This window comes from Coccinella septempunctata, chromosome 3 (assembly GCF_907165205.1).
Source record: "Coccinella septempunctata chromosome 3, icCocSept1.1, whole genome shotgun sequence".
NCBI lineage: Eukaryota > Metazoa > Arthropoda > Insecta > Coleoptera > Coccinellidae > Coccinella > Coccinella septempunctata.
In genome coordinates this window covers 29,911,879-29,937,439 of record NC_058191.1, presented here as the reverse complement: position 1 = coordinate 29,937,439, position 25,561 = coordinate 29,911,879, and the positions used below count along the sequence as shown (strand labels likewise).

Here is a 25,561-nt window from a genome sequence, read left to right as displayed (position 1 = left end):
AAAACATTATGCGGTGTATTATAATTATGTGGTCCATATGAAGAAACAAGATCGTGAGGAACTGAAAGAAACTATTTATTGGATCTCTATATACAGTAATTCCCAAAAGTAACGAATAAACTCGATAAAATGGTTGTGAAAATTTTTCAGGAAAAAGTCGTTAACCTACTGGTTGATTATCTTTGACTCCCCATCTATAGGCGAATCCAACTACCGATGAGGGCGCTGCGACTTGTCAACAAACATGGCGGAAAATGAGTAATCATCGTGAAAACTCTATTGTGAAAGCAATGTTATCGTAGATTTTATTCGATTATAGAGATATTTGTAAAGGTAGTGAATAATTATGGGATTATTGATTGTGCTCGGGTTCCTCCAGAACTTTCCTGAACATGTTGGTGTCGTTTGATGGAAGATTTTACAAGAACTTATATCCAGAAGATTTCATTCTATCATCACACTCACATGAATTATGTAATTTGTGGAAATAAATGAATGTAAATATTTGGGATAATTTATTTGGATGAAAACATATTATGCAGTTCAAAATGCCAACACAGAAATTATTTTCCAGTAATTACAATCAACTCAACAAGACCGCCTGAAAATTAATTCTACAGTTGTAATTTCATTAACGAAATTTGAAATTCTTGTCGAACGGTTTAATTATTGATCACTTTCAACTGCTTGCAAAATTCCAAGTCAAATCACTACTTTTCATTTAAAATGTTCCCAACGTATCATCCCTTGAAGATTGCAAGTCCAGTAATGCATGTACAACTTCAGGTATGTCAGAAATTTAATCTCATATACTTTCTTCTGCTCAGGTTTCTCGGCACTATTGAAATCATGGAAATGAAAATTCGCATTGCCTTTCTTAATCGTCCAACACTAGAAAATTAATCTAGAACAAAGATATCTCCTAACCTAAAATTATAGTGAAAATTGGTAAATAGTTTCTCAACTGAATGACACTGATATAAATACTCACTAAATTATTTTAATACCTATTTTTCTAGTCAGACATCCAAAAAGTTTTGTGAATATAGTCCACTGGTAACCGAATATGTTATGAAAATATCTAACCCAAAGAAGTAAAACACAAGTTATTACTCACTTTCTAGGTTTGTGATTTGGCCGCTAGGCGGCGTTTAGATTTTTGGATTCGCCAATTAAATCTAAATACATCCATTTGTGACTCTTAGGCCCGGTTGTTCAGTTTGGAATTAAGCCAAGATTTAAGTTAATCCTAGATTAACCTCACATAATTGATCTTAACTGTCAAAATTAATCTAGGATAAACTTTAATCCCGAACTGAGCAACCGGGCCTAAATCTTTACAACCCTAAATATTTGAAGTTATCGAATGAAAAAATCCCAAAAACAAATTTCGTATCATTTGGTGAATATATCTTGAGTAGATGTAGATGACAATGTAATTCAGAAGATATTGGATCAATTGGAATCAACTATTTACACAGGAGGAGCTAGGCTCCCCCTGCTGAGTACCTAGCAAGATTTTAATGATTATAGAATAACATATCGCATGAAGATCAAAGGAGTTTGTATTTAAAATATTGATTGAAGAAGAATTCAACATATAATTGCATTTTTGTTCAAATCATTGTGAACTTCATATCCCAGTATCTGAAACAAAAGAAATATGACAAACATTTATGCAGTAAGAGCATTTCAGACGAAAATTCTGAAGACTTTTTGATTATACATGAGAAAAAAAGTTTCTTGAGAAAAAGATTTAAGAGCTGGCTTCTTCCACAACTTGCAATTTCATATTTTATATTCAACTTGCAATTATAGGAGAACACTACCAGAATTTTTTTGATCCTCTTCTCGCTTCCATGTCTAGTCATACTAGATTTTTCATTGTAGTGATTGTTTCGTGTTTTATGGTTATTTGGATGTACTTATTGTGTTTTCTTTCTCTTTTGTGAACATATGTTATTACTTTACCAGTATATTGATATTTTTCTGGTTTTTTTAGTGAATTTTATATAATAAGAGACAATTTTTTGGGCTTCTTCCTTTAAATTTTGGAATAGGAGTATGCTAAATTTTATACCAATCATACGGTTTGTAAATATATTGAATTTTCCAAATTTCGAAATTTCATATCCGTGTTCATTCATGATTGTGAGGGTAAATATAGTGTCCCCTTAAGATTAATGGTATTTTAAACTTCGGAATAGGATGATACGAATTCTCAGATTGAAATTAATCTATGGTTTGAATTTCAAACCATAGAGAAAGTCTCTGGTTTAAAATTTCCTGCAGAAGTAGTAGAAAATAAGGAGAGATTAACTGAACATGTGTCAAGAAGGTATTCAGCATATCCTAGCGAAATTTATTAATGTTACCTACTGAATGGAAAGATATTTGAACGCCACATCCGAGAAAAACTTTCGCAATTTACCGAATGTTAGGTTTTCTGAGGTAGGTAAATTTCCCACCCAGATAATTGAGTACATGTACACTCAACGCATATAACCATGTTTGCATTTAAATCACAATTCACAGTTCTGAATTGTACTACCAACGCCATCTTACCGCTCTCCGTATATTAATACTAGAACTCTTTCATCGCAAAGTACCGATTCTTCACAGATGTCAGAAGCGATCATTTTTGGAACTTATTTGAAGGAGGAATAAATCAATTTTGAGTTGGAAAAAAAGTACCTACGTATTTTTAAAGAGTGGAAATTTCAAATTAATATTTCCTATATGTGTTATCATTATCATTTCTGAATCAAATAAAATTTTTTGTATTCTGTTCAATTATGAAACATGGGTTTTCAAAATGTTACTTCGAAATCGAAAAATACTGATGATGAGAAAAAGATGTGTGACATTTAATCTTAAAGCCGTAAGCTTGTAGTTTGGGACGTAAATGATTAAAATTTTCAGTTGCAGTCTGAGCTATTAAGAAACAAAAAAGTCATAGTAGGTATCAAATCTCATGATTTCAGCCACAGCAGTTTCATACAAAATGAATAAACCCATCACAAGGGTCGTAGTTTTGAAGAGTTTCAGTTCAGTTAGAAGATATTTTTCGAAAAACAATTGTATTCAAAATTTCTCCAAGATATTCGAAAGTAGAATATGGTCAATTATTGACCACTCATTCTAGAACACGCTCAAGTATTAGGTATACCACTAGAAAAGTATTTTTATCAAAAAAATTCCGTTTTTCATAGTTTGTTTTGGATTTCAACCACATATGCTTGGAAACTATATAGATAATTGATCAACTGTAGGAATTTCTTATTTCTATTGTTCATTGAATCGTACATAGCATCATCATACATTATCATTATAACATTAGTCATTACTCAGAAGCAGAAAGAAAAAACAGTTGTTGTTAGGATTATTTTGTTACTACTATTTCCTGGTGCCGAAATACTAAATGAAGGCCACGCTTTAGTGAACGTTGACATAATAATGGTTCCGACAGTGATGTATCGATGTGAAAAAAATGCATGGAATGAGTTGGGTCGATGAAGGTATTGTATGAAATTTAATGGAAATATCATAAAGTATTTTTTGTTGGATGTTGGTTGGCTCTTGAATTGAGGAAGTATAAGGCTCCCCTCATACTATCGGGTTTCAAATCGATGTCCCGAGTATAAGGCTTCTTTCACACCTTCACACAGAGGTTTCTTTCCATCGGGTTTTCATCAAAAAACAACCGGATTGAAAAAAATTTCTTGGGTTTTATCCATACGGTACGATAAAAATTCACCCTCAGTTTAGAGTGATTTGATCATTTATTTTCTCGTTTTGGTTTTAATTTACCTAATTTTAATTTCACCCTTTAGACCAGCTGTCCAGAGATAAGACATCACTTCGTGCTATTATCTGAGAATCTCAGATTCCTCCTTCACCTATAATTTGCCCCAACTTGCCGTATTCTACCTCTACTGTTAGTACTGCTTGTGTGAAAACCCAGGGGGGACAGAAAGAACTCAGGAAGGGAGCCGTATTGTTTTGTTTTAGTCTTGCTTGAACCCTATCCCTGCTGAGTTCATTCCCCGTTAAGTGTAAGTCTTGGTTCTGGCTGGCGAACAAATCCCGTGGCGCGTTAGGGATCGAATCCCCTTTTCCTTCTGTTCAACTCACTTTGTGAATTCACCACTTTATCATTGCCGAGAAAAATCTCTTTTAGTTGTGTGAAGTGGACTGTCTATTCCACCTTTTGTCCTGTGATTTTCACTTGACTAATTCAGGTATTTTATAGCGCTGTAAATCGGTGGATTCTTAGAAATGTGTAAAAGTTAGTGCCTATTGTGTTTCTAATTGCGAAACAACGAATGAAGCAGGAAATGAATTTTAAGAATATATCGACAATATTGTTTGCAAGACTAGGTAATATGTCTGTTCGTAATGTGTACGAAAGATCTCTGAAGTTTTAAAATTTTAGCCTTGAAAAAAAAAAACAAGCACTTTCGAAACGTTGTCGGCACAGTAAATAAAAGAAGTCCAAAAATCCCAATATATTCTTTTCATTCTAAGCATAAAGGACGATAACTTAAGAGCACAACGAATAAACTTTCTGAACTCGGATTTTGACTTTCACTAGTTATTGCTAATACCCTAGATAACAACGAACATTGTCTTCGACGGGAAGCCACCAGGGTAGGTTTGCTATTTTGCCCTTTAAAGAATAGCTGGCGCTCAAACATCCGAGGAAACTCCGTTACAAACTTCAAAGACAAAAACTTATGAGAACTTTTCGAAATCGTCAAAATATAATATTTTGCTAATATCTCAAAAACGAAGGATCGTAGGTGACTACGGTTTCCACCATTCTTTGTTTCTTTGAAAAAGAGCTAGGAAATATGCCATCGGTTTTGATGACATTTATTTCCAACTTGGGACACCCTATACTGTTGTTTAGGTTCTTGATTTAATCAACAAACTGTGAAAATAATTGTATCAATTTTGAACGCTAATTCATTTGATCTGAATTGAGTGTTTAGTTCAATCACCTCCCTCGGTTACATACAGGGTGTTTCCTAATTGAATGTCAATACTTATGGGGGTGATTTTTGGGCCCATTTTAAGAAAAAACTTTATATGAACATATGTCCTAAACGTCTTACGTTTTGAGATACAGGTTGGTAAAGTTTTCAAAAATAAATCATTTATTATCAATATCTACAATACCACTTCAAATATTTTAATGAAATTGGTCATACATGTATGCTATGAATCAAGAGGAATTTTTAATGTATCACTTTTGTCTTAATTTCCACCAGTGGCGTTCGTACGTAATTTGACCTACCTATTTTGGCAAACATTGATGGTACGCCACAGATTTTTCCTGAAATAGAAATTATTTTTGAAATTCCCCCAATCATTTCTCACCAAAGTTGATCACTTGATTTTTTTCAATCCGATTCACGGTTTCCGCTTAAAAAAATAAAAACCGTTTCTCTGCATGACCATAACAATATCCTTAATACATATCTACATATGACAATATCACCATGCAGAGACATACGTAGATTTTATTTTTTAGATGAAACCCGTGAGTCGGACTAAAAAAAATCAAAATTTGCTCATAGTTGAATAAAGTCAGTTGCGTACCATCTGACTGTCTAAAAAATACCAACCTCTATCTCAAAAGGTAAGACGTCTAGGACATATGTTCATATAAAGTTTTTTTCTTAAAATGGGCCCAAAAATCACCCCATAAATATTGGCATTCAATAAGGAAACACCCTGTATATTAGTTCTATAATTGGAGCTTCAAGATTTTATGACCAGATGTTAAGCTGCGTCTGGATTTTCCAGGCCTTCCAGAATGTCAATAATTCTTGAATACTCATCGGGTCATCCGGTAAAGACCCGATTCTATGAAAGAATCCTAAAGATTCGTCAAACACCAATGTAATGTTTTCATAGTTCAAAATTGTAAAAAAAGTCGTTTAATAACGGTTTAACACCAGATTCAGATGCATCCTGCGACATATCTAGTTCTAACTATTACATCGTCTTCCTAAATGCTGTTATCATCGCAGTGTTAGTCTGATTTGAAATAAGTAAGAATCAGCCTATACCGGAAGATTCGAGTGACTTGGGATAGTTCTGTAACTTGGGACAAAATTACCCGCCTTGCAGATTTCTTTGTTTCTTACCATTTATGAGTGAAAGGACAAACTTATGAGATTGTGTAGCGTCTTTTCGGTTAGTTTAACAATTACTTCGAGTTGAGTTTGCCGTGACCAGAGCGTTTGAATTGACAGGAAAAATTAACGAATTCAGGAGAGTTAAAGCGCGTTTTTTTATGGCCCTTATACTTTCTAGTGTCCTGTACGTGTGTTTCACTTTGTTCATGTGTAATTTTTTTTCTGGATGCGTGGGATATTAGATATGTCATGAAACAAGGTTGATTACGAATCAAACGGGAACAAGGATCTCATTCATTTATCTTGTTGTTTCATAGGGTGACTTGGGACAATGCCGAATAGATATCTACAAGCGGCGCATTGGCAGCAGGAAATATACCGATTTTTCGCAGGATATTATTATTATTTACGTTATTTCCACAAAGAAATCACCAAAGAATGAAAGAAGTCAGTTAGTTTTTTTACATTTGAGTTGAAATATATTTACTTTCGCGGTAATAGGGGTTTATCATTCAATTTCCTTACCGAATTTCAACTATATAATCACAAATTCTAATTTTTCAAAACTATACACCGTCCCAAGTCACCTATTTCATTTGAGAGTTGAGAAATCAATAGATTTTAACTTGTGTCCCAAGCCTACCAAATCGGTGGTTGACTTGGGACAAGTATATTTTATTTTTTTCAAAATTTATATCCGAATTCTGAAGCATGTTATACCTACATCCAAATCCATAGTCTGAGTCATTGAGCATATTCGAACCTCTTTTTCAGATAAAAATAGGCCACCGTTTTGAAAATATGAGTTGAATTCAACAATCGTTCCAAGTCACCCGAATCTAATTGAAAGCCAACTCCGATGCAGCCATATACCCTGTATATGGTACGCCCTGATATTGAAGATAATATGTTTCCATTAATTCTCTTCAGTCTGACTGCATCGTGGGATTTCACTATACTTATAATATGTGAACGATGTAGAAGAATGTAAAACGAGTACCAGTAATGAATAGTTGAGGTGCTCGGTGTATTAAGTTCATGATAAACCACTTCATTTTATGCACCGTTTCTATATGAAGCAAACACTGAATCGCTGGAATCGAGAAACATTTTCTAGGTAAATCTAATATAATGTTCCTCGTGGACAATTTTCTTCTTTCTGTAATACCACAATTTGTTTCAACCTGGAGCTTTGTTGTGTTTGAAAGTGACTTATCCCCATCTTATTTTCAGCCATGTTATCAAGTTATTCTAGACTGCCCTTAGTTTAGTTCGAAATATTTGGTTTACGGGAGTGGCTGTCTAGCCTGTATAACAATTGTGTTAATTATTACGGTAATGGAAAGGTTTCCTGAACTTTGAGATCAATGACGCTGCTGAATATCTTATGTCTAAATTATATTCGTAATTTTCGCCATTTTATAACATCAATTGTCCCCTGTAGATTCGGTTCTTCATACTTCTTCTTCATCAATGTCCAGTCCAGATGAAATAGCCCATAATCTATAGGAAATTCGCCAATATATCCACCCCATAGAGCCCTTTATTATAGGATCGAAAGCATTATATTCTTGCCTGATATTCCGTAATTTTTGGATTTTGAGCTGAAAATTGTTTCAAACCATTGTTAATGAAGGATTCATGGTATTCAGAAAAGATCGAAGATTTAAAATTTTCACTTCCAAGGTGGATTGTGAGTCTGAATGCGCCAGTGGATTTGATAATGTTTATATAGTTGTGGCCGTACAGGCATCTGATTCTTTCGCAATATTTGAAAGAATAACGATACTATTATTTTGAATTGAAACTCAGTAATGAGAAGTGAAGTTAGAAATATTATTTCACTACAGATCGAAAACTCCAATCTTTGGAATTCTAACTACAACTCCAATATTCTACACAAACAGTTCTTCAAGTCGAGATTCCCAGAATTTCCAGCATATCTTTCTGACAAATATTTGGAAGTTGATTTGACAGTCTTCAATGTTTTCCTCTCATGACTCGTTTTGTATATTTGTATATTACAGGATCAATGTGGAAAGAGTTCGAAAAAATTGATCGTTGAGTAGGCTATGGAATTCTGAAGGTCGATATCCTGTACTCAATGTAGAACATAGCTCATATTGTATTCTTCCAAATCTGATACAAATTGTTCAAGTTATTCTTTCGGATTTGGTGTTGTTTCTATCAAAGTTTTTTTTTATAGAAAACTACGCAAGAGAGGTAAATGGCATCACTATTTTAAAATATTTTCAGTTTATGACAATTTCGATGCAGCTATTAACATTCGAAATTTTATACAATCCTGTGCATGTGTGCATATAACATGAAAAAATATGACTTGGTTGATAGCAAGAATGTACTGAGTCAACTATAGACATAGTAATGTAACACTAGAGATAATTTTCCTTTGATAACACATTCGTAATTAGGACTGTAACATCTGCGATTGCAATGTTGTCATATTTCCTTGGGATAGTTTCTATTGATTATTGTGAAGTCACTCAAATTTTCGAATATAAAATTCGTTCAATGATCCAGTAGTTCAAGCTTTCCTATGGAAATACAATCTCTAAAAATCATATTCCAATTTGATTCGAAGTTCGGATTTTTTCTAATAAGCGCTCTTTAACGTGAATAAAAGTATTGTTTGGCTCTCAAGTTTTCTCTCAAGTTTTGGCTCTGATCATATTAGGCACGTTACATATATATTTACATATTCAGAACATTACAAAATGTAGTGTAAAGAATGAGTTCAGGAGGAGGCCTTTTTGAATAAAACACTCCAGTGGAACTGTGGGACAATAAGCTACCAATAGAAACTCCTTTACTTTTGTACCTACTTGTAAATCAAGAAACCTTCATACCCTAATGCCCTAATCTGTAACTTGGCTAAGAGAAAGAAGAAAGCTTTTTGCCACAGGTTTTCAGATAAGTTGAAAGTTGTGTCCAATATAATTAAAAAAAATTGTAGTCGCGAGACATTGCCTTAAATGTCTTACTGCAACACTTAACTTGTTTTCGTTTGATCACTCTGTACGTAAACGTACTCTGAATTTAGTGGGAGCATAGGAAGAAGAGAGAAAGAAAAAAGCATAAGTAACGTAGGTGCATTTCTATGTAACTCTTGGCTTCTCTCTGTCAATAAACCGTTGACCCAGATTCTACACTTCTGCGGGACCTTTCGAGATACGTTGGGTTGGGACATACTGAAACTAATAAGCCTATCAACATTTTTCTTTCGTTTGAGAACTGCTTATAAATTTTTTCTAAATAATAGGAAAAAATGTTACAGTTTTTATTCCACTTTTGGACTTTGTCATTTTCTTGGCAAGTTCGGTTATATTCGAGCAAGTGATGCAGATGAACTATCATCTGCAGTTTGCCGAACAATTTTTTTTAGAATTCTACTGGTTATAAATTTAGTACGAATACCAAATGCTTAAAGACTACGAAATAAAGTGCATTTCGAACCATCGATTTTTGTACTACTAATATATAGTGCCCTATTCATACTTGTATAATGTGTAAGAAAACATTCGTGGCAGATAAAAATGAATGAAAAATTTTTATGTTAGTATAGTATGGTAGTTATAGTATAGGGCTGAGGTCGAATCATCGTTTGATTTGTTTTGTACCATAATAACTAAAACCTAATGCATAAAAGATGTATGATTGTCAAGGTATCCATTGTATACATCATGTAGTTTTATTGCACTATTATTATTTCTTCGTCCAATGCGGAAATTTTTTGAAGATATATTATGTATAAATATTGTGTGTTTATTGTGATGTATGAGAATATCTAGAAAAAATTCCTACATTTATAAATTGACGACATTTGCACTACGAATGAATTCTTGAAATAAGTCTGCTGTAATTAGTTCGAATTATTCCCTAATTGAAGCGGAAGAAATATATAAGTCGTAGCAATACATAGGTTAACACATCTATCATTCTGTATTGATCTAGAAAATACTAGGTAAATTTCTTGTGTTTCATGGATTTGTATAATATTATACCAGGTGATTCTCTAAAGAGGTTCACTGCTATAACTTTTTATTATTGAAGAAAAACGAAAAAACTAGTTCAATTTACATTTTTAACATATTTACTTGCTCTGCCATACATCCGGTTTGACCAGAAATGACACTAACATTCGATTTTTGAATGGGACATCCTATATATTTTTACTTGCAGAAGAGGATCTTCAGTTACTTGCTTGGCATCCCCAATCTATAAGATTGCTGTAAATGTAAAATTTCCTCAATTTTAGGTAGGTATATCATGAAAAATGTCCATAGGCATACGGAAAATGTACGAATAGTTTTGGAGATAAATAAAGAAAGTAAAAAGTGAAGCTTCCTGTTCATTATTATAATTATTATAAATTCTACAGAATTTACAATAATTCCTAGAATAGACCACAGGCCAATTTATTCTGTGAATGGGTACAAAGTATCAATCATGCTAATAGATACAGGGTGAGTCTTTGACCTGTAAAAATATTTCAACAGTTGCTTCTTGAGGTCAAAAGGAAAATTTTTTTTTTATACAATTCTTTTCGATTCGGCACCGATGAAAAATATAGCCATTTCATAATGATCTGTGCCACCCCTGGAACAACAAAATTACCTTCCGGATAACGAGATAAATTTGTGACACTACACATCTATGGATCTTCTAAACTGAGTTGTATCAAGTCATTTTGCCCAATGTTTCAAATTTCACCGATACCTTCTATTCAAAAAAAGGTGTATTATACGTTTATATTCATATTAAGATAATATGAAGAATACTTTTATTTCACAAAACGTTCAAATACCTATTCATTAAATAGCGTCCGATTTAGTTTTAAGAGTTAGGTTCTTTGAATTTTTTGTATTTTTATGGAACGTAATGGTCTTAATGAGAAAAGTGTGAATTGTGAAATAAAAGTATCTATTCTTCATATCTTCTCGTGTAATGCACCGTTCTATTAAATAGAAGGTATCGGTGAAATTTGTGTTTGAAAAAGATATATAGAAATATTTATTTCGAAATTCATTTCATTCCATGAAACCGATTGTTAGATAGAACTAAAAATAACATTTTTTAATGAGTTCTCAACAGCCTGTATCTATTAAACCGAGCCGATTCGAAAAAAATGGTAAGGGAAAAAAGTGTTTTTCTTGATTTCAAAAATCTACTGTTAAAATATAATAGTAGTCGAGTCAAAGACTCACACTGTATATTTGAAGCGCTTTTTGAAAAAATATTTTTCCTAACTCGTGCGGAAAGTGTCTTGCCCGCACTCAACTGACTTGCCCGAATGATGAGAAGCAGTTTCGTGCGGGTAAGTATCCACTTTCCGCTTTTGTTAGGAAACTATCTAGGTATACTGCATTCACATTTGTTTTAGCAGTCGGTTGGCCATGAAATAATTTTCTCAAGTTTTTGTAACTAGAACGGAGTAAGGTTGGCACTCAGCTGCCAGATTTCATAAATTATTATTATGACTTTAGCCTTGCGGCTTTCACACTCCTCTCCAGAGGAAAATTCACTTATCCCAGATATCTCAGATATCAAAAGGATTAAGCTCTGTTGGAGCCCTTTCCAGGTTTTCGGGCTCGTGGTGGTGGTCGGGTCCGGGTCGTTCCTCGCCTCCCTGCTGTAGGTTGGATTCCTGCTCCACCCGCACTTCCTGTCGGAGCAGACGGTGTTCCTCTGCATTCCCTATGTACTTGCGACACTTGCGTACAGTTCTCGCCGTTCCGAGCAGTACCGCTTTCTGCATGACTCTATAGATATTTTCGTCCAACTGAAGTTTATTATTATTATTATTATTATTAATACAAGTACAAGAGTTGAGACATAAGTCTATAAACTCAAAAGAAATATAAATTGAAAATTAAAATATCGCCCGTTTTGTTTTAAAGATATTAATTTGGTGCCAAACCTTATCCCAACCCTGTATAATGTTTCATCTGAAGCTAAACGACTTATACTTTAGCTGAATATTTACATAATCAGAAAGATTGTGAATGAAGAGGATGACAAAGAATTTCCTTCTATTGGGAGACCCAAAAAAGAGGTGGCATTTGGGAATTTTATTTTTGAGTGAATTAATGCGAAAAGTTCACTACAGGATTTTCGATGAATGTCATCGTAGAATAAGTTCCCGAAAATTGATTTTTCTATTTTTCATTTGACTTGTCCTATACATTGTAAATGTCTTAAGGTACCAATAAATGCCCAATTATTATTATTATATCAATGTATTAAGATGAACAGCCACAAATACGAGTCAGTGTTCCTGTTAATTGTTTATTCATGTGAATTGTTCAAAGGTGAAGTTCATCTTGACTTGAAACTTCCTTTAATTCCTTTTACTTCCATTTATGCAAGATGATTTTTGTTGAAGAATTTAAAATTCTTGTAATGTTGTAATTATCTGTTAATTCCTTCGAGAGATAACCATTCCCAACCACTGCATCATATGCATTTCATCTTCGGGTTAATACTTTTGAAATCTACAACTGATGAAACGTATTCAAACTTTAGCCAAAGAAGATAACGATACTGATCTCTTGTATTTTCCATGCAAATAACTGGTCTTGCCTTCAATCAGTTTGTATAAACTTCGATTATGTTCGTCACATATTTTCCGAAGAGATTCGACATTGTGATAAAATACGTAATAACAGAAACTTTTACGTTAAATTGGCAACATAGAACATAGCGTTGATTCAAAACTCAAAAATGTTTTGACAAGCGTCATAACCCCACATTTTCGTACTATACAGAGTGAAATGTGTCAAATTTCCATGGCCAACCGAGTGCTAAAATAAAAGTGAATGGAGTATATGTCTTGGGCTTGAAAGTTATTTTTCCCGTGCTCCGAAATTGAATAATTTTTCCCGAGCTCTGACAATATTTTTCTCGTGGTCCATGAATAAATAAATACAAATTCAATGAAAACATATTTCATACAAAGGCAAAAGTTTGTGAATATAAAAAAAGTTAAAAAAAATCTGTAATTCAGATGCTATTTCTCAGATGAAAACAAGCCAGATTGTCCCAGATAATTATCCACTAAGTAATCAATAAAGAACTGCATCATCAGGAATTTCCGTTCCCAAGTTTGCCTTCATTTTTCTATAAAATTTTCATGAAGCTCGGTATCTATTTTGTGGTTAGGTACTACACGCAACTCCATATTCTCCCCGCAAGTGTTTATTTTTCTTTTAGTGTCATGCAAAGTTCAAACTTCTCCATCGCATCGGATAAAATGCCTTGGACAAAGCTAGCGAACAAATATAAAACACAGGATCTCCATCCGTAAATTGCCATTGCTCATCGCACGCATCCGCAGCGGTTTCTACTAAACCATTTAGAAATTGTCGCGGCCGAGTTTCCACGCCAGCTCGGATCAGAACAGCTCGCTGCTCTTCTCAACACGGGGTAAACATCGGAGGAAGTCTTTCACTCGGCCAACGTTGTTAGTACGCAGGTCGAAGAAGGATCCCCGAAAATTTCGGTTTTATCGAATTCACGATTTAAAGTGTTTATGTTTATATGACTGTGTAGGTGAAAGTGGGAAACATGGAAGATAGTGTACAGGTGATGGCTAACAAGAATCTGACGTACTTTCCTACTAGGCCACCGGTGAATATTGAATTTCAGGACCTGTCCTATGCGGTGCCGCAAGGGAGGAAAGGTGAGCAGTTTATTCTATCGAAAGGGTGCTGTTGTCATGACTACGGGAGTTTCACTAGTCGAGGAAATAATTTTCATTCGATGTGGAACGCTGGAAACCCTCGTATTTTCCTAGGATTGAACCGGACCATGAAAAGAACGATAGTAAAAAACTATATTGTCCCTTGACATTGGCTTCATGAATATTATTCTGATACTGAAAATCGGGTAGCCTTGCTTGAATTTTCATTTTCGTGTTAATCCAAAGAAGAAACAAAGCGATTCGAAATTGGGGTGAATGATGAATGAAATAATATGTTTTCCTTGGTGTCTGAAAGAACTGTTCTTTCTATATTATAAGAACTACATAAATCGATGTGCCAATTTTATTTGTTTACTCCCATAGACCAATTACAATTTGACGCCCTTTTGATTGATCGATTAATTTAAACAAATATTTCAAATTTTTTATTCTATCAGTCAATTAATTTCAACAGAAAAAGTAAAGTGATACAACTGATGAATCGAAAAATTATAAATTATTTCACAGTATTCTTTTTAATTGTTTTTCAGTATCAAAATAAAAATTTGACAAAAACTACTCTTCCTGAAATATTGACTGAGCAAACTAAACCTTCCATCCATCGAAGTACGAATGATTTTCTTAACTCTTTTCTCTGCAAACTTTTTCACTATCTGCTTCATATCACCCTTGCTGATAATTTTGGAATTGCTTCTATAAATCCCCAATGAAACCTACAGCAAAAAATTGAAATCGAGCAATATATCTTGTAACCTTAACTTTTATAAATTAGTGAATAGTTAACTGCATTCACACAGGTATGAATACGTACTCCACCTTTTTTTTTCAATAAAAATTTTTCTGTTCAGAAAAAAGAACACAATTTGTATATATAAATATTATATATTTCATCAATAAAAAAAACAACAAAGTTAATTGATAATTTTAATGAATTTATCTCTGTTATGTTACAGTGTATATTTTTTCATGGAATGAATTCATCGTGTGATTGGCCGAAAATTTACCGCCACTAAGACACGGGTTGATTTAGTGATTACTGTGGCAGTGATGCCAATTTTTTTCATCCAATGATAGTTCTGATGGCATGATTATTTTCAAATACATAATAATAATATATAGTTAAATTGAAACAATTCTGCTAGAATTTCCCAAGTAATATGCAATGTGGAAATGGATAATTCGCAAATTGTTCAAAAACCTCAATTAGACGAGAAAAAACCATTCATATAATTTTTTTTCGTTGCCCTTATGCAAAAATAGAAATATCGTCGCTCAAATTGGTGTGAAAACCGATGTGCGATGAGTGTTTAATCAGTATAAAATAACGTTCATTTGAACCTGTACATTATATTGAATTTTTCAGTTGCCATTTTTTTTAAGTTCCAAGTGGTGAAAGCAGTGAACGCAAAAAAAACAGAAATAAACTAAAATCTCTGGAACCATGAAGCAGTTGTCTACATATTAATTATAATTGTGGTGATCTCATGATATCTTCTAATATATGAAGCTGTTAATCATTATAAAATGAATTAATAAAATTAAGACAGATCGTTAAAGTTTATGATGAGCTGTGAAAAGCATCGAAAGCAATGTCCATTTGCCACTCGTTTGATTTAAAACACCAACTTATAATAATAATGATAATGAGAATTATTTCACACTGTGAAATAACATTATATTATATTTCCTTTACCTATGAAGGTGCATCAATAAAAACCCACCTTGAAAACTCTCGTCAATTGTTTAGTTTAGGATATTAGTCCACTGACATTTTTTTACAGTGTCATTGATTCCAGCAGTTGAACGATAACTTGACAACGAATTACCTCAGATTCAACAACTGTCCGTTATTTTTCAATCAAATACTTACTCAAAGTAATGTAATCATAATAACTGGTCTTCAACCAATGACTGAGAATGAAAAGGCTGAAACCCTGTAATTGATTTTTAATTGACCTAATTTTCTGGCAATAAAAATGAGTGTTTTCCTTCTCCGCAACCCTGCCCAACTTCCGTTTTTCTTATGGAAACATTTACAATATAGGGGCTCATTGGAAAGCTCACGGAAAATGGAATGCCACTATAATATTTGTTTTAATTTTGTGGTTATGAGAAAAAACACAAAACTCTCTCAATTAATAACTCATATTGAAAACTCTGATTGATAATCACGAGACTGAAATAAAAATAAAGAAACACAAAGATTCGTTTGTTCGTATAATTTTGGATAGGGTTGGGACTGAAGGGGTGAGGAAAAATATGCAATTTTATTCTCAAGAAATATGTACAATCGGAATTCAATTAACGTGTTTTGAGAAACTTAGTTTATTTTTTTTGAGAGACTTTTGTGTTTCTTCTGATAGTTACAGAATTAAATAAAAAACAAAGGTTAAAGTCGCATTACAACAAGCCCACACATGGTATATATTAGATGGGGTTGTGGAGAAGGGGTTGAAGAACCACTCCATTTTATGGTCAGTAAATGAGGATTATTGAAAATTAATGAACGGGTTTCAGTGTTTTCATTTTGAATTATTGGTAGAAAAAGATATAATTATAGCAGATATGAAAATTTTGGTCTAACGCTATATAAATGGGATCCTACCTGATATATCTGTGCATCCTTATTGTTGCTGTTATTCATAGCCTAAAAGTTATTTTAATTTCAGAAAGATATGGATAACAATTACAAAATTTCTGCAATCCAACAAGCTTTTCTTTCTTGCATCCACCGATGTGGCTACATAAAAAGAAATTGATTTCTATCATCTTTTTGTAAGTTGTGGGCGATACCCATTAAAATGAACGTAAAGAATTCACTTCTACTTTTACTTCATTATCATAACTGAACACATCGAAAAATATAGTGTAAGGAATTCAACATTGTCAAGTAAAAATCTTGAAATCCTTTGTATCTCAGTATGCTTGTAGAGCTCACAATTTATTAACTCGAAATTTGCAGCATTTCCCTTGAAATTCGAGTTGTCGAGGTTTCAGTCTAGATCATACTTGTGGAAATAGAAAGTACGTGATGTTGGAAGCGTTATAATTTTTTGTTTTTCCTGAACCTTTTTAGGGTTTCCACTCCCAATCTCTGGAACAAAATCAATTGAAAAAATTGAAATAAACACAATGAACTGAAAAAAAAACTTTGAAATTATAATTACATAAGTAACGTTTCGGAGTCTATATCAGACTCCTTCATCAGACGAAAATCAATTTCAAAAAATCTTCTGAATTTTTTCTACTTGATTTGCTCCTGACAAATTAGTGCAAGAATTTACGCAAGAGCAAATCGTTTATTTCAATTTTTTCAATTGATTTTATTCCAGACACTGGGAGTGAAAACCCTAAAAAGTTTCAGGAAATGCAGAATCCTCCCAGAATAAATTTCAATCGATATCATAATTTTTTGTGTGTGGATATATGGCGAATCAATCATTATCAATTCTTAGTTTCGATAAATCGACGACATTCAGTTGATGTTCAACCAAGCACGAAATTGAATCTTTGTTAAGACTGATAGAATGAGAATTCGCCATGAGTCTAATATTGACTATCGCTCCATCGTTAAATTTGAACACGCGGAAACCTTTATTAGACACCTGACCCAGATAATTATAGGGAGATATAGCAATAGTGCTTTCCCTTATTTACGTCACACTATTTTGACGATGCTGGTTTCACAAAACTTTGATTGCCCGATAAATGATTTGGCAGCCATTCAGTTTCCAGAATTAAATCAATGAAACTTTCTCACTCCTCCAAATATTGAAGAAGTAGCAAATGAGAAAGAATCACTGAATGGACGTAGGTACAGATAGATCATCATTGATGCAAGAATGATAATCTGAAAGCTCATTACTGAATTATGTGCCGAAAACAAATCGATATGGACCAGTCAATCAATCATTGACTGCCAGATCATGGTTTGTAAAAATGGGGATTAAAGGGGGAAAATTTGAAAACTCTGTCTCATAGAGTAGAAAGGTAGATCAGAGAACTTTAAGTTTTTTGATGAATATCGGAATTTCGAAATATGTTAACCTGCGTTCATCTGTTTCTTGTTTTCACCATCAGTACGGAAAGTTTCAACAAATCTTTATTGATTAATTCAATATAGTGATGTAATTGGATCTATACTAGGGGAGGAACTTGAATTTTAGCAGCAATTGATAAGATTTCCAGAAAAAACTAATTTGCTCGGTTGAATACCAACATCTTATAGAAATATTAGAGACGAAATACTTTCAGAATGATTGTTGATATATCAAACATGAAAAAATGTTTTGACATCATCAAATTTGAATTTGTTCAGTAATTTTCGTTTTAGTTATTGGACAAATATTTGAATTAATTCTGAACTGATATAGAAAGAGAGTAAAGATTATTATTCGGCACTATAATTTCCAATATAGTAACATCCTAAAAATAATGTATGAAATTGCTAGAGGTAGAGTAACATCCTTAAAATCTCTCGTTTTGGCTATCGATTTTAATATTATAATATTTTCTGACAAAAACTTAATTTTACCTGTTCCAGAAAGCTTTGTACAGGGTGTAAACCACAAACATCCTTAATCACAGTTTCAGAGACAATTGCAAAACGTGAAATAACTAAATATCTCATTCTCAATATCAACAACTAGCCTGGAAACAGGCAACAGTTTTATTCCTGTTGAATAAATTTTTCACGAGTGAAAAAATTTCAATCAAGTAAATCTCTGTATCGAATTGCAAATTAGTTTGCCTAAAAACGTATATAAATAAATAGATTATTTTTTGTGTCCAAACTAAATTTCATGTTTCATTCACCAAACTGCTTTTGAGTATATTAGATAGTACCCAAGAAACTTTCTGTCTGTAGGTACATCAAGATGTGAAAATTCATCGAATATGTCCGAATTTCCTTTTCTTCTATAACGAGAGAGGTCGGGTTCTATATTTGAAGATGTCATTCTAAGAATATCCCTAGTCTCGAAATTCCGTTCAACTGCATATGCCATAACTTTGTTGTTATGATGAGTGCGTTTGTTTTTAGTGCCAGATTGAATGGAATATTTTATGAATGTATGAGGACATACAGAAACGGGAGGGCTCCTCAATTGCACTGTCTGGAGATGTTATCGTTTTTTTTTCTGTTGCTGATTTCAAAAATTAGTTTAAGCATGAATTCTTTCGCGATATCTGATACCACCAAAAATTCTAAACTAAATAATGAACTTCATCATAACATTATCGTTCTCTGGACTTTCACAACAATTTTCACAGCTTAATATCTGAAAAAATCTCATTTATTCTGCTTATTCAGCTTAATTAATCAATTTGCTTAGATGTCATAGACTGAAATGAGTTGCGATGAGCTTGGGAGCTGAGTAGACGTTCATTTGTATTTGCTTGAATGCAATTTCAGTTGTTATCTCAAATTGTGGAATCAGCTGAGATGCATAGTTGAAGCTGATTACACAATCGAATAGCACTTCCTGCGTGAAAAGAAAATTACTCACGTATTGTCGATTGAACTCGAAAATCCCGTTCATACTACCTACGAGCTGCGAAGCCTTTATTCATGTTTTGTAGGCTTATTGACATACAGGAACTGTAAATCTAAGATTTTATACAAGGTCTCTATTAGTGATTGTAACTCTCCAGGTGGCTTTGAATTATGATATACTGCATATTAGTGAATTCAAGACTCCGATCATCCATCCAGATACTGAACTAACCAAAGCTCCTATATACATATAAACTTCATGTTTTTATTGAAAAATTTCTATTTCTATTACAGAGTAGGTAGGTACACAAGTACACACATCATTTTGTAGCTCTTAGAAATCCGTTTTATGTGGAAATATAATACCAATGTGTCTTATGCAAGTAGGTACTACTCGAGGATTTTTCTTCAATCTAAAGTGTTACTACACTATTTAGATTATCAAAGAAACAGTCTTCTGATATCTTCTTCTTCTTGAACTTTGTTCTGGTGTAGAAGGTTGTTCAGTCGCATATTAAAAAATGACGAGTGTTGAAAATTGAAGAGTCAAAATTGCTTTTTCTTCTGATGGTATTAAAGATGTCAAAAAAACTATTCGTCGAATATAGTAGGTATATGATTCTCTTCATGTAATTGCTTTCGGGAATTTTTTGCGCTAGTAATCAACCTTCTTGAGTTTGGCAATGCCGAGTGACTCGTCATGCTTTAGGTTAAATAATACCTACATAGTGCCTTCATCAGAATCCCAACCCACAATTTGAACATTTATAATATAATATAGTAAAATTTACCCATGGAAAAATAGAAGATCTCTTCTTGTAAATTGTTTAAATTTTTTTTCTATCGTAATTTCAATTGTTTACGACTCGTTTGAAGTAGTTTTTTTCGAACTTTGAACTCGAAGCCTTAGGGGTTGCCAAGCTGTAGGGGGGTCGCGAGAATCATCCCACTAACAAAAATCAATAAAGTTCGGAAAGACAGATTCTGTTTTGCTGCTGTGATATTTAAATCGTTTTCCATATTTGATTAAATTCTTTGCTTAATCTTTTTTTGCGCAATTGATGAACATGTCAATTCACACAAATACTAGGTGATAGAAAAAAAACTAATGTTAGAGGGGTCGGGAAATATTTTTTCTCACTATCTAGGTCATGTCATGAAAAAGTTCGAAAAACACTGTTTCAGAGTATTACAATTATTTTTGGCTCTTACCAATTGTATTCCATTTTTTCCTTGAGTGTCTTTTTCCATACACTGGCCAGGGAAAAAGTTTTACGTAATTTTTTTGTATCCTTGACTAGGCGTATCGAATATACGCTATCTACATTAATGTTTTGTTTTTTCAGTTTGTCGAAAAACAAGAAAAGAACTAAAGAGAAACTAGGGAAAATAGTTCTTATATATAGAATTATGTAAATATTGTTTTTCCTAAATAATGATTGCTTTATTCGATTTTTCTGAATAACCCAATAACTTTTAATATTACACATTGTTTATCAAGAATATTTTTTCTGTTATAATTACTACTATCTGAGCATGTAGGTAATCAACATAAAAGGGGCACATAAAACCGTTATATAACCGATAATCCAATTATTTGAGAGTAGGCCAGAACTCAGAATTTCTTCTGTAAAATGTAGGGGACAGTTCCTTCGAATTTGACAGCCCATGAACCGGACGCTACAGTTTTCTACTACACTCGATAGTAATTTAGCATCCTTTACGTAAATCCCATTTTCGCACAAAGGCGCGAGCCACAGGGTCAGCCATTTTCCAAGAGATCTCGATCGATGTTGCGAAAATGGGATTTACGTAAGGGATGCTAAATTACTATCGAGTGTGGTAGAAAACTGTAGCGTCCGGTTCATGGGCTGTCCAATTCAAAGGAATTCTCCCCTACATAAAGAATGTGCATTCGCGATACACATTTCGAGAACCGAAGATTTTCTATCCTTTGATGAATACTTTTCTTGTAAGCATATTTTGATAGCATAAAAAATACTATCTTACTCCTACCCGCTCTTGAGTAACAAACTGTACAAACCGTAAAGCTACTCAACCATTTTTATGCAAATTGGAGTATATTGTAAGGAATTCATTCTAATTTCCTCTACTTCTTTCTGTAACCTAACCTATCAATTCCACAATGATTTACAACGACAAGTAGTTCGAGAATATACAATTCTCACACAAGTTTGTTGTTCCATTTTAAATTTATGTGTGGTCACCGTTTATCCATGAATAGCTATCAATTATTCGGTATATAGGGAGGACAATCAAACTCCAATGTGAATAAACAAATATCAATGCGAAACTCACTAACTATGGTATAATTATAAAGAAAGTAACAATAATCAGTAATGGAATAAACTGCAACAGAGAACAAATAACAACAAATACATGTGAAATGGAGCACTGCGTAGCTTGTTTCTGAAATTTGTACCTGCACGTATCAGAAAATCAGAAATTTCGACACTTGTGTCGATATTCCTTTATAATCAATGAAATTTTCAACAAGACAAGGACCCATTTAACTATCAGTGTTTGTGTGTGATAATTTCGACCAAATCCGAATTTTCCTAATTCCGGCCACAATTATGTATTATGGAATTGTTGTTTAAGATGTGGCAGGTTCAAGATGTTCGACATGTTTCATGATTATGAGATGAAACGTGATTCAACAATTACAATTATCTATGTGTATTCAAGGTCGGATATATGGATTATATTCTTATTGGTTCCAGACGAAGGAACTCATCATTGGTTGATATTTTAGGATTTTTTAGGCTTGCACAGCAGGATAGTTCTCAGGCTTAAAACTCTTCGTCTTTCAATAATATGAAACTCTCCTCCATCTTCTAGATCGTTTATTTATTTCGATAAAGGAAGTCACATAAAAAAATCTCTGGAAAAGCTTTTATATCAATTATATCATGAAAACATTGTGGAATAACGAAATGACTGGTTTGATTAACTTTCCAAGATTATTTTATCTAGAATGCATGCCAGTTTTCAACTATTAGTTTATTATGTCACATTTCCCGATTTCAAAACTAAAAGTTTCGATAGCAGCCTTATTGCACTCAATTTTTGCACTCTGATGGTTTTTATATTTTGCATCTAAAAACATCTTCATGGCAAACGGAGGACTTATTTTGTTTTCATGAACTCTGATTTTGGTTGATTCAATGATTTTTGTTGGAACATTTCATACATTGTTTTATTAACCTGAGTAATACTTCTCGTCACATAAATGGAGCCTTATGTTCTGTTTTTCTTAAACTATCGAATTCATTGTTGAAAAAATTGGTTAAATTTTACCCTTTTTCCTAATCCATTCGTGGAGAAAAATGTTTTTATTATATGAGTGGACATGAAAATGTGAATCTCCCTCTGCTCTTCATAAGCTGATGTTGACGAAAACACAAAGTGCTGTTGTATTTTGAAAGAATAAAATTTGCTCTAACCTAAATTTGTTAATGGCTTCGTTATACCATATTTTATTCTAAATTATAGATTCCTTCACAATCTAATTCCATATCTCCCTCCTCCCTCCACGAATGATTTCGATTAAATAAGCTGTGACAGACTAGACTGACTAGCGCCCATTCTTTTATATCTGATGTGAGGATTTCAACAAATCAATCATGATTAGTTGGTCTAGGATCTCAAGCTTCCAGAGATATTTATAAAGTTCGCTATCTTGTAATTTGTTTGGTATAATATTAATGCTAATAATAAAAAAAAAATTGGAAATAATCGCTGTGCAGTCTAATATCGTATTGATCCTGTTTCGTGATCTTTGATCTCATCAACTTTCGATTGTTAGACACTTATGTTTTGTTTAGTCTATATTCTTTTTCGATAGATTGAGACTTCTCCGAATAGATGAAACTATACCTTGGCAGACAAAAGTGAAAAAAATATGTAATGTTATCTTCATCCAACATTCTACCGCATTGCGGGATATAACACGAAACTGCTGAAATAGAGAATGGATGCATAATCACCAACCATGCTATAGTTTTTCATGGTTTGATGGAACTGCTATTTCACTTCGTCTATTCTCTGAAACGGAACGATTGGCCTACTTTTAGGAAATCGCAATTTTTGGTGGAGTAGTAGATTTTTGCATAGTACATTGATAAAATCAGTTGATTAAGAAATATGTAATAATAGACAATATTCAGAATAGTAAAAGTTAAGTGCTATAATCAACTGCGTATTTTAATTAACCTCAAGAAAGATGATTACAAGAATTACCCTCCTGGCTATATTATTTTTTCAGTAATTGCACAATGATATATTATAAAATACCCATACCTATTATTATTAATGTTACTTGCCACTTCTTTGATTAGTTCGAAACGGCTGTATAACGAATGAGGGATATTTGATAAGGAATTCCGATTTGAGACTTAATAAGGTTCTTCAACTTGAAACTTACCACTTACCTAATAACCAGTAACGTTATGGATTTATGAAAGGGGACGTATTTTGATAGGGATATACGAGGATGTATTGATATCTAGTTAGCCTAGACCAGTTCCATTCATAAAAATTCATTAGAAGTGTCAGTGTGAAGTTTGAGTTAAAAAAGTAAATCAGAGTTACTCAATGAATTAAAAAAAAGAAGATGTCTACCTAAATTGTGAAAATCGAAAAATTGGAGTATCGTGCCATCATCAAGTACCTGTATTTAAAAGGGTTAAGAGGTAAGCAGACATGCTCAATACCCTTGTAGGTGATCAATGTCCTTCGTATGCGACCGTGAAAAATTAGACTGCAAACTTCAAAAGAGGTAAATTTTCCATTGAAGATGTTGACCGATCGAAAGGGCCAGTTTCTGTGTCAGTCACCGAAAATATCGATGCAGTTCATGACATGATTTTATCAGACCGTCGAATTGGGCTAAAACGGATATCTGAAGCACTGAATATTTCATACGAACGCGTGCATCATATAGTTCACGTCAATTTGGACATGAGAAAAATTGCTGATAAATGAATCCCCAAATGTTTGAATGTTGACCAAAAGCGTGCAAGGGTAGAAGCATCGCGTTCGATCTGTGCTCGATTTGAAAACGATGTAGACTTCTTAAACCGCATAGTTACTATGGACGAGGCTTGGGTACATTTCTACGATCCAGAAACGAAGCAACAATCGATGGAATGGCGACACTCTGGTTCTTCAAGACCTAAGAAGTTTCGAGTCAAAAAATCTGCTGAAAAAGTTCTTGCTTCAGTTTTTTGGAATTGCCATGGAGTAATCATGATTGATTTTTTGGATAAGGGTAGAACATTAACCGGAAATTACTATTCGACATTACTGACCACTCTACGGGAAGAAATTAAAGAGAAAAGATGCGGAAAGCTATCCGGAGTTGTTTAGTTTTTGCAGACAAATCTCATGGAGGCATGCAAAAAATTCGTGATTTAGGGTTCGAATTACTAGAACACCTAGAACATTTTTATTAGGTTAATAAAAAAACTTCAAATTGACACTGTGAGTTCCGGTTTTTGATGTTAGACATTGCACAAAATTTTGTTGGAAAAAAGCGGTCATTTGGAAATTATTAGAAAATATTGTAGCAACCTCTGAAAGGCTGCATCGTCCAAACCAAGCATTTTTGGATAAGGTGGAATTCATCCAGTCCATCAGTCTGTCGCTGTATCTTGGTTCTCCTTATTCGAGTTCATTGGGGTTTTTACGAATTTCTTGATTTTTTGTCATGATACTCTCATATTCTCTTTTTTGAGCGGTCTTTAATCGCATATTCCATAATAACGACATTTCGTTACACATATAATTATATCTATAGTCGGTAGCAATCAATATACATGTTGCCTATTAATCTCGAAGATTAATGGTTTCTACCAATAGTAGATGGAGTAATAATGAATGGGATTCAACAAACCTCCACGGACAAATATTCCTTTCTAAAGTACATGCTGGAAACATTTTCAGCGAACCATTCAGTTAGTTGGATGGCTGTACTTACCAGCTCCACTTGCTCAACGAGAGCAACGAAGGTTATTGCCCTAGGTGAAAGAAAGAATCCCTTTCAAGCTCCTGACCTGGAATAGTCTACAAAGACGACGTTTACGATTGAGTTACCATATTCCTTCTATTTTCTGAAGACTTGCATTTAACCGATTTCCTCGTGAAATGCATGCATGGCTTCCGAACGTGATGTTTGAG

The 25,561-nt window shown here is 33.4% G+C and overlaps 1 protein-coding gene across 1 annotated transcript in view; it reads left to right on the top strand.

Annotated features, from left to right (window-relative positions):
• Positions 1–13,461: 13,461 nt before the first annotated feature.
• Positions 13,462–25,561, top strand: part of LOC123310523 (ATP-binding cassette sub-family G member 1-like) — a 33,217-nt gene continuing 21,117 nt past the window's right edge. The window contains exon 1 of the mRNA XM_044894024.1: positions 13,462–13,845. Within this exon, the coding sequence (XP_044749959.1) occupies positions 13,731–13,845 (115 nt within the window). The 5' untranslated portion in view covers positions 13,462–13,730. The remainder of the gene's footprint in view (positions 13,846–25,561) is intronic.